General features: G+C 36.0%; 3 protein-coding genes across 3 annotated transcripts; 2 read left to right on the top strand and 1 right to left on the bottom strand.

Annotated features, from left to right (window-relative positions):
* Nucleotides 1-1,712: 1,712 nt before the first annotated feature.
* RO3G_00403 (uncharacterized protein) lies at nt 1,713-11,995 on the top strand (the record flags this gene model as incomplete). The annotated part of the gene is made up of 26 exons (XM_067654994.1): nt 1,713-2,614; nt 2,669-2,821; nt 2,881-3,216; nt 3,275-3,330; nt 3,385-3,618; nt 3,667-3,850; nt 3,905-4,364; nt 4,555-4,644; nt 4,701-4,764; nt 4,881-6,752; nt 6,805-7,069; nt 7,122-7,301; nt 7,357-7,678; nt 7,731-7,934; nt 7,991-8,091; nt 8,153-8,295; nt 8,349-8,424; nt 8,489-8,598; nt 8,639-8,676; nt 8,807-9,028; nt 9,110-9,337; nt 9,391-9,891; nt 9,947-10,545; nt 10,709-10,931; nt 10,985-11,170; nt 11,225-11,995. The coding sequence occupies 26 exons, from the start codon at nt 1,713-1,715 to the stop codon at nt 11,993-11,995; spliced, it is 8,520 nt and encodes a 2,839-aa protein (XP_067511095.1).
* A 425-nt stretch (nt 11,996-12,420) lies between these two features.
* Nucleotides 12,421-13,384, top strand: RO3G_00402 (uncharacterized protein; the record flags this gene model as incomplete). The annotated part of the gene is made up of 2 exons (XM_067654993.1): nt 12,421-12,497; nt 12,553-13,384. The coding sequence occupies 2 exons, from the start codon at nt 12,421-12,423 to the stop codon at nt 13,382-13,384; spliced, it is 909 nt and encodes a 302-aa protein (XP_067511094.1).
* A 428-nt stretch (nt 13,385-13,812) lies between these two features.
* On the bottom strand, nt 13,813-14,474 carry RO3G_00401 (uncharacterized protein; the record flags this gene model as incomplete). Its single annotated transcript, XM_067654992.1, has 2 exons — nt 13,813-13,850; nt 13,988-14,474. The coding sequence occupies 2 exons, from the start codon at nt 14,472-14,474 to the stop codon at nt 13,813-13,815; spliced, it is 525 nt and encodes a 174-aa protein (XP_067511093.1).
* Between the last annotated feature and the right edge of the window lie 1,013 nt (nt 14,475-15,487).

Genomic DNA, 15,487 nt, shown 5'->3' with positions numbered 1-15,487 from the left:
TCCTTTGGTGAGATAGACAACTCAGTATTCATTGATAGTTTCTGTTTGTTACCTCAATGGATTGATCACAAGTCTAATTCATTTCAGTTATCTTTAGTGCAGAAGGTCTTATCATCACCAATGCTATTGCAATCGCTAAAAACGCAATATCTACTTTGTTGAAAATTGACTGTTTCGCCTGAAAACCGGTCTCCATGATATCATTTATTCTTCCGTAAGTTATATAGTCTATCAACCCTCTAAAAGCTTGTCAGTGAGTCGGTTTTGTCTCAAATAAAGGTTCTGTTATGCCAGTACTGAAGATTTACAATATCTCTTCGTGCACTGTCCTAAGTGAGGAAGAGTAGGCGTTGTTATGTTCAACAATCTTAATCTACACCTTGTCTTTTCCCTGGACAGTGTTTATTCAATTCCCTGATCTATTCAACTGCTTTCGCTTGCTGAAATTTGCTGAGATTTGATTCTATAGCTGCTGTATTCTCTTAGTTATTTGATGCTTTGACTTAGAATTTACTGCTGGTGGACTTCTTTTCATTGGAAAAAAAAATTGATCACTAAAGCTATGTTACATCTTGTCATCCTCAAAAGGAGAAAATTCATTCTTGATTAGCTTATAAGATCGAACGTATACTATTTCATTTAGTTCATATCGTTTTACAGAGATAAGCTCTATTATATTTTTTATAAATATTACAAAAACAAGGAACGTAGTTACAATGCCCATAATGCTAATTGGTGATTTTGAGCCACCAGTACTCATTTTTCATGACATTTTAACGGTATTGATGAAATATTGTATTACTCTGAAAAAGAACATTTGGTTTGGAATAACTATAGTGTTCACAATATATCGAGAGCTGTTCAGCCTTAGAAAAGTGTTTGAGAGCTATCATAGTTCATTATTATTTATAATATACTATGAGGTCTATGTCAATAAGCAGCATATTTTTATCTTGACTTAATTTGAATCTGAAAAATCTTTAACATCTTTTATGAAGCAACATACGTATTTTTTAAGGTAGACAGCAACTAAATACATATCAAACCCCAGCAAATCAGCTAGGTAATGTAAGAAAACTATAAGCTTATTGGTTATAAGTGTTCATCACACAAAATAGCTAATAACATTACAGACCCACTTACTGCACAAATAACAGGAGATAAATAAAATAAAGTTGGAAGCATGAATAACAAATCACTGATGTAGTTTATTAATGGGCAAATGGCATCAATATTCTTGATTGGAAGCGAGTGTATGTAAGAATACTACTGTATATATACTCAGTTAGCGCAGTATACTACGCATTTTTTATGCTGTTGATATTTTATTTCATTCAAGTTTATTAAAGAAAGATGTATGCAAAATGTTTTTTTTTGGGTCGATTCATTCTTATGCCTTATCTTGTATCTCCAAAAAAGAATTTTATTGACATAATGTTATAAATATGCTGAATAATGCAAGTAAATAAGGAATATAAACGAAAAAAAAAAAAAAAAGAATACTGAAATTGTGACAACTTGAGAATTTAATAAAGTACAGGTTACCAGTATTTAGTACAAGAAAACCTGAATTTTTAGTATTCATCTCAGACATTGTCTTTTTTTAGAAAGAGCCAATTTGATCCTTTCAATTTTGTTATTTTCTTTATTGTTACAAAAGAAGAATAAAGAAAAATAGAAATATACGTAGAGAAAGAAGGAATGAGTCAAAGATGTCGTTAAGAAATAAAAAAAGTGTTCGTTTAAAGCACAATTCTTCCAATAATCCATACAATCACTTAATTGACAACGAAGAACCAAATACAACATTACTAGATCAACAAGATGAAGAGCGACTTGTCAAAAGAACAAGCACAAAGTTAAGCAGACGCTATACACAAAAAAAACCACCCTCAATGGCAGAATTCATGACTGAATTTGAGCAAGAAAGAAGGCCGTCACCACCACCAACACCAGCATTGCCAACGATCAGTGCAGAAGAAGCAAGCATGATATCTTTTGACGAGCCCGAAAATTTCTCAGATACTGCTCGACTTACCATGAATGCATCTGCTATGTCAGGATTTGGATCAGTAAATTTATCCACCTCTCCCTCCCCTTCACCATCAGTGCCGTTACCAACATCCCCCAAACTATATCAACCGGCCAGTATTGATCCAGAGATAGATCGAAAAAAGGTGCACAAATTACTTACTTATGATAGAAAAGCATTCATTCGAGATACGCTCAATACAGTACGATCTGTCGCAGGGCGAGTTGTCAATTTGCACCAAAAAAGAATTGATCCAAATGCCTCTTCGGAAACTGACCAAAATAGACAGCAACAATTACAAGAGCGAAGACAAGAAAAGATACAGCGGCAGACTACTCGTGAAGACGACCAAGATTCTGATAGCTCATCCGTTGTTGATGAAAGTATACCAATGACAAGCACAGCATCTGACTACAGCATTAAAACAGATCAAGCAAGCACTGTAAGCCATACGACGCCTACAAATAGTTCTATCATGATACCTTCTTCACCAGATACCAGTCGTCTATATGGATATAGCTTCAATGTATTTTCACCACAAAATTCACTACGGGTATTCTTATACAAAATGTTTTGCTGGAAGTAAGTTATTTATAATATTAGACACAAGTAGTAATTGACTTCATTAAAAAAAAGATGGATGGAAACGTTTATTATGCTACTAATTGCTTTACATGGTATCACTCTATTTGTTGTTGGCTGGGGTAGTAATCCTTTCCCAGTGCCACCAAGCTCCTGGGGACAAGTATGGTATCAATACGTACTTTTTGTTGTCTTTATTATCTACACGTAAGCTTTTTTGCCCAATTTTTTTAAAAGAGATTTAACACTCACTATCTGTTTATCAGTATCTTGGCCATTTGTCGTATGATAGTACATGGCATCTTTTTCAACCCTCCTTCAGCTCATTTACCAAGAGCTTACTTTCGACACAGTTGGGATCGTATCGACTTTGTATCCATTGTTTCATACTGGGTTGATTTTGGTTTACTTGTGACAAATCAGGAATTTGTTGAAGATGAAGGTCGCCGTATATTGGTTTTTAAGATGTTATCGGCGTTAATACTATTGAGGTTACTCAACATAACAGATGGTGGTAAAGTGATTTTGAATAGTTTAAAGAAAGCAGCGCCTCTTTTGGTCAACGTCTTGTTCTTTGTGTTCTTCTTTTTTGTTATCTTTGCGTAAGAATTTTTTTTTTGTAAAAGTGAAACTGTCGAATACTAAGAATTGTATATATAGTATCATAGGTGTACAATCGTTCAGTGGTTCATTTCAAAGGCACTGTGTTTGGCATGGTAAGAAAAAATTAAAAAATCACGATTTTTTTACAGCTAAGCACGTACATTTAGATCCAAATAATTCATCAAATACAGAAGAATTGCAACAATATTGTGGTGGTTATGTGAATGAGACAGGCCATACGGTACCATATAAATTAAAAAATGGAGAAAATGCATTGTGGTACAAGGGATTCATTTGTGAACAAGGTTTAGTATGTGAGGAAACAGAAAACCCTTTTGGAGGAACCATTAGTTTTGATAACATCTTTTCTTCCATGTTGATTGTTATGATTATCGCAGGAGGTAAATCAGTATTAAAGCTAATTTTTCTTATAGCTCATATTTAAATAGTGCAATCGTGGACGGATCGTATGTATGACATGATGGATGCAGAATATGTCTTTGCCTCATTTTACTTCATTGTCATTGTGATTGTCATGAACTTTTGGTTAATCAACTTGTTTATCGCAGTTATCACAGAAATGTTTGCTAAAGTACGTGAAGATTCAAAACATTCTGCTTTTACAAGCTCAACGTAAGTGTTTTCTTTAATATCGTTTCATTAGGACTAATTGTTCTTTCCTTGCAGAGCAAAACCAGTTTTGGCAGATGTAAATGAAGAAGGATGGGAATTTTCAGAAATAACAGAACCACAAGATTCAAAGAAAAAACGCTCCCCTCTCCTTTGGATCGTTACAGTAACGAAACCATTTTGGGTCTTCTTAGTCGTTCTTGATCTTATCTGCATGGCAGCTAAGAACAATGACATGTCTCAATCTCAGCTAGATGCACTTGGATTTGTTGAAACTATCTTCTCAATCGCTTTTTTAGTTGAAATTTTTCTTCGTATGCTCGCTCATCGAAAGGATCTTAATGAATTTTTTAAAGATAAGAAGAATTCAACTGATCTTCTGATTGCTGTGATTACTTGTATTATTCAGATACCACAGATCAAACACAATAGCTGGATCTATATTTGGTTTACTGGATTTCAGGTTCTTCGTATTTATCGAGTTGTTATGGCTGTTCCTCGACTTAGAAATCTCATGGTTTGTCTATATTAAGCAAAGCAAAAAAGAAAATATTGATTAGATTTGTATATTAGTCTCGCGTACTGGGTAGCATGTATGGTTTAATCAATTTAACCTTTTTTATTATGCTATCCACTTTACTTTGCTCTATCATCGTGAGTGATTTGTTTTCATGATCTATTTCTTGTTTTACTGATCTCTTTTAAAGGCATATCAACTGTTTGAAGGCGTTATTAATGAAACAGGAGAAGAAATGCGATTTTTTTCGATTTATAACACATTTGCCGCACTCTATCAAGTAAATAGTAATTATTATTCTTTAAGACATGTATTGTTTAACACACATACATATAGCTATTCTCAGGAGAAGATTGGACAACAGTTTTATATAATGTCCTGGATGCCGGCTCTACTAATAGTAATAGTGCTATATATGCTTTATTTCTTGTATTTTGGTTCTGCTTTTCAAACTGTAAGGAAAACCCTCCAAAGCATTTACTGAAAAGAAAGGACTGATTTTAAACATAAACTTAGTTGTCCTGGTCAACATGTTCATTGCCGTATTGATGGAAAATTTTGAAATTGCAGAAGAAGACAGGCGCAAAAACCAAGTTCTTTCTTTTATGAAAAAGACAGAAACTGAATTGAATAAAAAGACAGTAGTGAGTCGTTGGAATATCTATCGATATTTTAAGCCTAAACCCAAAGGATTGGACATCACCAGTATACCTAGCAACTTGGTTCTCTCTGTTCAAAAGAATATTGTAAAGGAGTTTATGAATGAAGTGCAACCAGAAGCTGAACACCGTCCAAGACAACCTGAGCAGTATGGAGAAGCAAAACATGAGAAGCAGCAGCATGGCATGGTCAGTAAAGCAATGTATTTTTTTAGTCAATTTTTCCCTCCTCCTCCTACTGAGCAACCTATTGCGAGTACCAGTAACTTGACACGACACAGTTTACACTTGGATCCAAGCAATCCATTTGAGCAAGTGGGCACATTTTACGACTTGAAGAACCATCGTGCGGACGAGCCTCGTGCCCTTCGATACTTGGTTGACCCCACATTACGAGATACAGCAGCCAGTCGATACCAGCAAGAGACAACAGATCAGGAGATTGAGGAGCGCAAGGCATTGAAGCGTGATTTTATCGCTGCCCATCCAACTTATGATCGATCTCTTTACCTATTCTCGAATCGCAACCCGATCCGTCGATGGTGTCAACTTATCGTGCAACCTAGCCGAGGCGAGCGTACCTTTGGTGCCCCTGCCTCACGATGGAAGAGTCTGATCTTTTCGGTCTTGATTACTTGCTGTGTGATTGCAAATGTGGTGCTGACAATTCAAAATTCCCCTGTATACCAATACAAGCATCGAAATGATCCGGATGCAGTGATGAAGCTCTTTTATGCCGATTGGGCTTTTACCATCATTTTCACTTTTGAATTCTTGATCAAGGTGATTGCAGATGGGTTTATGATGACACCTAATGCGTATTTGCTAAACGGATGGAACGCGCTAGATCTCTTTGTACTTGTAACCTTGTACATGTCTAATTTTGAACGTTTTGCAGGAGCTACAGGGATTGAACGAGGTTTTCGAGCGTTTAAAGCACTTCGTGTTTTGCGCTTGATTAATCTGCTTGGTCCTGCTAAAGACACATTCACCTCCATCCTTTTCACAGGTCTACCACGTATCTTGGATGCCGCCGCATTGGGTCTCTGTTTGATCGTGCCTTTTGCTCTTTACGGACAAAATGTGTTCATGGGTTTATTTTATCAATGTAATGACGATGACAGTACTGGTAAAGCTGACTGTAGATTTGAAAACACTCTATCGACGCAGGAGCCTATGCCAGAAAACACAGCAATTTATATTCCCAGGCAGTGGGCTAATCCCTATGATTACAACTTTGATTCCTTTTGGCGGTCGCTTTTGATCCTGTTTGAAATTGCAAGTGGTGAAGGCTGGGTGGATGTGATGGAAACGAGTATGGGCATTACTGGTAAGGATCAATCGCCCGAACAAGATGCAAGTCAACTGTATGGTATCTTTTTCATGATTTATAATCTTGCTGGATCTGTTTTTGTTATTTCACTCTTTTTGGGTGTTGTTATAGAAAACTTCACAAGAAGAAATGGGTCAGCTTATTTGACCAGTGATCAGCGAAGATGGGTAGATCTCAAAAAATTTTTGAATCAAATCCGTCCTGCCAAGCGACCCAAGAATCCTCCGACCGATGGGTTGCGTAAGCTCTGTTATAACTGGACAGTAGAAAAGCGCGGTCAATTTTATAAATTCATGACGGTAATTGTAACCTTGAACATTGTATTTTTATGTGTGGATACCATTAGCGATTCTGATCCCGGGAGCTACGATGTAACAACTTGGGATCAAGCCAAAGGTAAAATGAGAAAAGGAAAAGAAAGCGGAAAAGGATCTGATTGGTTTGTTAGTGTATGTCTATTTGGGATTTATTATAATTTACTGCCTTGAAATTGTTATTAAGTTACTTGGACTTGGCTGGTCATCCTTTCGAAAAAACTTGTGGAATTTATTTGATCTTGTTATGGTCATTGGCGGGCTCCTTACAACTATTGTTCACTTTGTTAATCCCGGTTTGCAGTCGAATGTCGAATTACAAAAGCTGTTTATGACCGCTTTATGCTTAAAGCTAGTTCAAAGAAGTGATAGTTTAAATCAATTGTTTACTACCATGGCGTAAGCTCTGTTCTTCAAAAAATACTTCTTTACTAAATAATTTTTAATATAGAGCATCCGCCTACCAGATTTTAAATATTTTCGCGGTTTGGTTTATTGTACTTACAACATATGCCATCATGTTTATGCAAATATTTGGATTAACTAAATATGGGCCCAGTGCAACCAATGAACATATCAATTTTAGAACATTCTCAAGCACTTTAATTTCACTCATTCGATACTCTACAGGGTAAAGAGAGGTTGGAATCAAAAAAGAAAAGGCACACTAAAACGTATATGTTTAGGGAAGGATGGAATACAATAATGCATGACTTTACTATAGAATACCCTAATTGTGTTGTAGCCGACAACTACTTGGATTCGGACTGTGGATCCCTTAGATGGGCCTACTTCTTATTTCTATCATTCAACATTATATCCATGTATATCTTCACATCAATCTTTGTCGCTGTTGTAGCCGATAACTTTTCTTATGTCTATCAAACACAAGCCAACTTTTCTTTAATTAATCGAGATGAAATTCGAAAGTTTAAGATGACTTGGGCCTCTGTAGATCAAGAAAGAACAGGTTATGTAAAACCCAATGATTACATGGTTTTTTGGAGGGTAAGATTCAAATAATTATTAGTCTAGATGTATTAAAACTCTATATAAAAAGAAACTTGATGGCGTATTCACTGTAAGAATATTTGAACCAGAATATTCATACAAGAATCTCGTCAATCATTCCAAATCCAGAGATAAAACGAAAATAGATAAATATGATCATACTTTAGATTTGGTTGCACTTAACAGTAAACTAAACGAACTGAATCTTCAAGAAGTGCACAAAAAAAGACATGACTTGGAAAAAATCTATTGGGTAACTCCACAAAAATTGTTGCTGTTTCCTTTATAGTAAACTTTAGGTTTTATTAGGAAAGCGCGTTAATTGAATCTGGGTCTAAAGGAGTATCATTTAATCAAATGTTATTAATGCTTTCACAAAGAAAGCTGATTGTAGCTGAGCATTCCCTTATGTAAGTGTCGCTTCATATTAATCCTTCAGGAAAGTTTATTTTAACTTTTTTTAATTCATAGATTAGAAGAGCTTTTAGAAAATCAGAAAAAAGAAGAAGCAATCAACACACTTATATCTATTGACCGTGTTAGAGGATTAATGGAAACTATTGCACTTCGAAAAAAGTTTTTAAAGCACCTGAAAAATCAAAAGCAACAAAATTGTAAGTTTACACAAAATGGTAAGATGTTTGAAACTAACTTTCTTTGTGTACAGTACCTGAAATCATGGTGGATAACCAGATTGTACAACCTAGTACACCATCAATAAGTTACACGCCCAATCAACTCAAGTACGGAATATTGAATTATAAAGAAAAAAAAAAAGGAATGTTGACAACTTATCAATTTGTATAGTAACACATATCATGATTTGACAAGTGAAGAAGAAAGTGGTGATGAAGAAATTAGAATAATAGAAGAAACTACAATGGTTGAAGATTCTCTATCCCACAGTATATGGCAAGGTAATTAACTGAAAGTGATTATGTACATGTTTGTGCTTAGATATATTTTGTAGAAATGCTTCAAAACGAATCAAAACCGTAAGAATGCTGTGTACATTCTTTTCTATTCTTTATGAGGCTTAGAATAAATTGTGACTGTTTGTCTTTTTAACCATTTTCCTGCTGGATTTTTTCCTGTTTTGCAGTTTTTTTTTCTTTTAATTTATAGAGTATATATAATATGGGTTCCCTAGATAAAAAGAAGAACAAGAAGCCAGTTGAAAAGAAGAACAAAAAGGCTATTGATAAAAGCAATAAAAAAACGCAAGATTCTTCAAACAAGTTTGAACAAGCTATATTAGAATTAGGAGGAACAAAAGGCGATGTGAAATATTTAGAAAATGTATCAGACGAACAAGATATAGTCACTAATGAAGGTGGTAAAGAAGAGGTAAATAAAACAATAGGAAGCTAAAGAGTAATCGCATACTAATTCAACTGCATTCAGGATTCATTAAAAAATGAATTAAAGTCATTTATGAAGAATATTGGTTTGTCTTCAGAGGTTTATGAAAAAGATGTTGAAACAGACGAAGAAGAGGAAGATAATGTGAATGAAAGTGAAGAGGAAGAGGAAGAGCAAGAAAGTGAAGAACAAGAAAGCGAAGAACAAGAAAGCGAAGAGGAAGAGAGCGAAGAGGAAGAAGAAGAAGAGAACGAACCTATGAAGATTCATACACCTAAATCATCAAAAGGCTTGGTATGACAGTATATTATATTTTATGACTTTATTTTAACTTGTACTATGAATAGCTTGTTGAGCCTACGCCTTTTTGGTACAATGTCTCTTTGCCTCCTGTATCTGTTGAGAATGTACAGAGATTATCACCTGTAGAGACGAGCGAGAAATACGGTTATGCAAAGCAGCTTTTACAAGAAGAAAACACCAAGGCTGAGACGCATCCTATGCTTACCTCTTCCAATCGCAGCTTCATGTCCAACATTATTACTTCAGGTACCTTGAACGATAAAGTATCTGCGTTAACCTTGATGTTCCGGGAATCTCCTATTCACGGTATCAAGACATTGGATACATTGATGTCAATGGGTAGAAAGAAGGGAAGAAATGAAGCAGTGATGGCTGTGACCAGTTTGAAGGATTTACTGATTGGTTCCGTCTTACCAGATCGTAAATTGATTTATTTCGCTGATAGACCCTTGGCTTCAAAGCAAGTGACAGATCTTCACTTGTTAGTTTGGATTTTTGAAGATCATTTGAAGAAGACATTTTTAGAATTCATTCGATTAATTGAAGTAAGCAAAAGCAGAAAAGGAAAGGTTGGATTGTTGACATGTTTTTCTTATTTAGGAACTTTCTCGCGACACCTTGATGCACGTCCGTAACAATATGGTGACTTGTATCAATGATTTGCTGTCTAATAAGCCTGAACAAGAACAAAATTTACTTAAATTGTTGATCAACAAGTTGGGTGATTCAGACAACAAAGTAGCTGCCAAAACGTCTCAACTTACTGTTGAGTTACTTGTGCAGCATCCTGGTATGAAAATGGTCGTCATACGTGAATTAGAACAGTTATTATTTTTACCTTCTACAAGTGAAAAAGCGCAATATTACGCAATGATCACCTTAAATCAAACCATCTTGACAGGCAAGGATACAGCTGTAGCCAACAAGTTGGTAGAGATTTACTTTATCTTTTTCCGTAAATTACTCAATATTGTTGAACGAGATGAAAAGGAAGAGTTGAAAAAGAAGAAGGCAAACAAAGACGAGGAAGAAGAGGAAAAAGAAGATGAAAACAAAAAGAAGAGTAACAAGAAAATTCAAAAGGAGAAGCAAGAAAAGAAGAAAGCTATTGAGTTGGAAGATCACCAAACAAAGATGATTGCTGCTATTTTAACTGGTGTGAATCGTGCTTTCCATTTTGCCAATGTATCAGATAAAATGTAAGTTTACACATGATTTTATGCTACACTTACACAAGTACTAATGAAAAAAAAATTGAAGCGTGGAAGAAAATATGGAGACATTATTCAAGATGACGCATGCCAGCACCTTTAATGCAGCCATTCAAGCACTTTCACTTATTTTCACTATTTCACAAAACAGAACTAATATGTCTGATCGATTCTATCGTACCTTGTATGAATCACTTTTGGATCCTCGTATTCATCAATCCTCAAAGCAAAACATGTATTTGAATTTGCTATATAAAGCAATTCGTGCGGATACAGACATGCGACGAGTAATGGCGTATGTGAAACGTATGATACAAATTGCGTCTCGTCATCAACCCGCATTTGTTTGTGGTATTTTTTTCCTTTTAAGTCAGGTACAAATCAAATGAAGAAAAATGATAGAAATGATACCTAACCATTTTTATAGCTGATGCAGGCTAAACCTGGATTAAAAGTGATGTTGAACACACCTGAAGAAGATGATGAAGAAGAACACTTTGTAGACGAGCCCGAAGAAGGTGAAAATAAACCTGTAAAGAAAGTTTTAGAATACGACGGTAGGAAGCGAGATCCTCGATTTAGTAATGCCGAAAAGAGTTGTTTATGGGAACTGGTAAAGTTGTGTGTAAAAGTACAAGATACTTTTTTTACTTATAGAACAAATTAGATTCCATTCAAGACACACTATCATCCTTCAGTTGTTAAATATGCTGAATCTTTATTCGCAGGCGAATTAATCACTAATCAACCTGATTTACACCAATTCTCTTTAATGCACTTTTTAGACCGATTTGTATACAGAAATCCCAAAAAGACAACCACCACCAAAGGACAATCTATTATGCAGCCCTTGCCAAACAGTAGACGTGATGGCGGTATTTTGTTTACAAAGACAGCCAACAGAAATGAAGCACCTGTTAATTCTGATCAATTTATTAAAATGAAGGAAGATGATGTGGCTGCAGATGAAGTGTTCTTCCACAAATATTTCACCCAAAAAGCTGCTACTCAACCCAAGAAAACAAAGAAGGAAGCTACAGGAGATGATGAGGATGAGGATGAAGTATGGCGCGCTATGATGTCTTCTATACCAGGTGGATTAGATGATGAGGATGAGGATGATATTGATGAAGAATTATACAATGACGAAGATGATGAAGAAATGCAGGCACTATTAGCTGAAGATGAAGATGATGAAGAAATAGAAGGACTTGAGGAAGATGAAGAAGAGGATATTGAGTTTGGATCGGATGAAGAAGATATCGAATTATTAAATGCTTCAGATATGGAAGAAGAAAGCACTAAGCGTACTTTCCCTGAAGAAGACGAATATGAAAGTGAAGAAGAGAAGCCTAAGAGTAAGAAGGCAAAGAAGGAACGTCTTCCTACCTTTGCAACTTATGAAGACTATGCTAAACTTATTGAACAAGATGAATAAACAAGCTGAGTTCTTTCAAATCAGTCGAAAAAAAAAGGTTTAAACTCAATCTGAAAACTTTCCAATAAAAAAATGTAATAGTAATTAAATATATTCCCAAATAATAGCTTTTTTCTCGCTATATTTTGTACTTTTTCTTTATTCTTTTTTGCTTCTTTTATAAAACTCTTCATCTTCTTCATTATGATGTGCGAGAAAGATGAAAATCATTTGAGTGGAACGTAATACAGTGAACATATTAAACCTTGTGACTGTGAAACGTCAAAAAAGGGGACCTCGGAGATTCATGTCCTTGTGTAAGCGGTATCTTAATAAAATGTGTAACAAGATACAAGCTCAAAAAAATATATAAAAGCTACAAGGTATTCGAACTCATCCCTCTCGCTCTCTCTTACTTTCTCTCTTTATCACTTGTACTAAAAAGGATGCCTGTTCCTGTTGAATATAGCTCTGTTCGTCGTATGAGCACAATTACTATTCCAAAGCAAGACATTAACTTTGAGTAAGGCACAAGAGCAATATTCAAATGAATAATAAACTCATTGCTTTATTTATAGTGCTTATGATTTCCAACTATGCCAACCACAAAATGATATCAAAGGAGCCTTTGAATCAAGAGAATTGGAAGCTACTTTCTGTCGTGACTTTGAATGCTGCGGTCTGGTACTCGAAGACCTTCATGACCTGCTTCAACATTATGAAGAGTGTCATGTGGAGGAAGAAGAGAACAGCAGCTTCTTTGATGAGTCGAGTGTGGATGAAGGATGTTGGTCCAGCAGTAGTTCTGTGAATGAAGAAAACGAAGGAAACACGATCGATTCCATCAAGAAAAAGGCCGCTGCTTACATCTCCGACATGTACCACCCCAGTACCCCTGGTGAAGAAGAAAAGAACAAAAAGAAGAGAACATACAGCAACGCATTTGATTTACTTACTCAATCTGCTGTGAAAAAGATTGCATTGGCCTCTGGTGATTTGCCTAGTCCTCTTTTGAGTGATGAAGAGTTTTTGGCTCATGCTGGTGCTCTGTTAGCCTCGGCTCAAAGTAATAATTCAAATGCAGACAAGCCTTACAAGTGTCCTGTAGGCGGATGTGACAAGGCTTACAAGAACCCTAATGGATTGAAATATCACAATCAACACGGTCATTGTAACTTGAATAATGACGATCTCGAAAGCCTTGCTTCTAAGCCCTATCAGTGTACTATTGGTGACTGTGGTAAGCGATACAAGAACTTGAATGGTTTAAAATATCATATTGAACATTCACACATGGCTGCTTTAAACCACACCTTGGCTACCTTTGGCTCTTCGATATTTAACAATTCTTCTGCATTTGAGGTATCCTCCTTAGATGACATTATTTCTACTACATCCACTCTCTTCTAATACTCATTCACACATTTCTCATTCCTCGCATCCTAAAAAAAAAGTATCTGTTTACACACCCCTTTAAAAGTATAGTTTAATTCATAGCATCTAGTCACTCTATTGTAAATACATGACACAATGATGTTAAAAAATATTTATTCTAAAATAAAACATTCATCCTTTAATAAAATAATACACTATACATTTAAGAAGGAGACCCTCTCATCGAACTCATCCTTTTGACACCACTATCTGCCGAATAATCAAGACAGTGTTTAGGGAATACACCCTTTGCATGACCTCGCGATAGATTAATACCTTGACACCAACCATCATCGTACTCTACCAAGACTTGTACTTGATCACCCACCTGTATATCAATCTCATCACTTAGTGTGGGTGAGTATGTGGCCACGACAGCATGAACGCCTAAGCCTGGTTGTTCATCAGTTGCCGGTGCTGGAGCTGGAGGTGGAGCGAGAGGCTGTAGCTGAGGTTGTAGTTGAGGTTGATATTGTTGAGGATGTGACTGAATGGTTTGTTGCTGCATTGGTGGATGATCATTACTGAAACCGACCGTGAAAGGATCTGAGGCGGAGGTCAGGGCCGCTCGTTGCTTACTTCTTTTGCGACGAGCGAAAAAGAGAGCGGCAAAGGCACCTATTAAAGCAATGATGACAGCCGCAATGATCCCACCGATCGCTCCACCAGATAAACCAGAGGATGGATTGGCATCAGACGTATCAGCCGCAGAGGATGCTGAACTGGTTGCTGCAGGCGTGATGCTGGCGGTAGGAGTTGAGCTAGTGAAGGATGAAATGAGACTAGTGGCCCCAGGCAAACTAGTCGGTATGGATGAAGAAAATGAACTGATGTTCGATGCTGCTTTTGTTGTAGTCGTGGTATGCTTTGTGCTAGTTGGCTTCTTTGTCGTTGTCGATCTTTTGGTTGATGCTGGATAGGTTGCAGTGATCTTTTGGGTTGGATTATTTGCAAAATGAATTGAGCTTGATGTTGCTTTCTTTTTATTAGAAGTCTCGCTTGGTTCTGCTCGTTTCACTGGGTGATGTCTAGCTTCTTTATCGATAAAAGTAGGTGCCCGACGCATATTGGATATAAAAAAAAAAGAAAAAGAAAAAGAAAAGCACGAATTTGTATTTAAGGAGCCTAAATTAAGATATTTTTGGTTTTGATCTTTTGCCCTATTTTTGATTTTGATTTTAATCTATTTTCTTTTTTTTTTTTTCTTTTTTTTTTCAAAAAGGAGAAGTCAAGAGAAAAAGAATATATGAAAAGAGGAGAGAAGGGGGGGAAGTTATTTTTTTTATCTTTCTCTTTACATTTTATTTTTTTTTTTTTTTTGAATGGTTCTAAAATATTATTGTGTGTTTCCATCGTTACACGACCATTTAATTCGTCCTACAAAAGTTGAGCTCGGTACCTGCTGTCTATAGATTCTATCAAGGCAATCACAGATTCAGGTTGTTGCTTTGTTGATACAATGGCAGTCGCGTTACTAAAGTAAACGCGAACATGTGTAATCCAATCAACTGATTCTAATTGGCGTTTAATACGATTTGCACATGCTTCACATCCTAAACCTGTCAATTGAATGTAATACTCTTCCAAGTTGGATTCTGAACCTAACCTATTCATCCACCGGACAATTTCGGGGCTTAATGTCAAAATAAGACAGAGTAGGACCAGCAAGGGACGACATCGACAGTGATACAATTGATAGGTTAGGATCAGTATCATGACCTCAGGTCTCTCAGATCCCCAGTCGGGTCTCCGAAACTTACATATCGGAAATTGAAATGTTTAGGTATAGTGCTCTAACCTATGAAATACTTCACTTTTACAAAAAGTAAAGTGCGATCGGGTCTCTGATATCCAATGTATCCTTTGTATACTTTGATAACCAATAAAGTGCTTGAAAAGCTTTTTTATGCAACTCAGCTTTGCTGTAATAGAAAAAAAAGGGGAGTGACAGGGCAAGTACAAGAAGTCCTTTGACGTTTCATATAAAAGCCAAATTTCTAATATTGATTGGTGCATACGGTAAGCTACATTATTGTGACAAATATCGGTTGTTAGGGATTGGATCCTCATATCAACAAT

Source organism: Rhizopus delemar, genomic scaffold, assembly GCF_000149305.1.
Source record: "Rhizopus delemar RA 99-880 supercont3.1 genomic scaffold, whole genome shotgun sequence".
Taxonomy (NCBI): Eukaryota; Fungi; Mucoromycota; class Mucoromycetes; order Mucorales; family Rhizopodaceae; genus Rhizopus; species Rhizopus delemar.
Note: the sequence above shows the minus strand (reverse complement) of the source record. Positions and strands in the feature narration are given on the sequence as shown.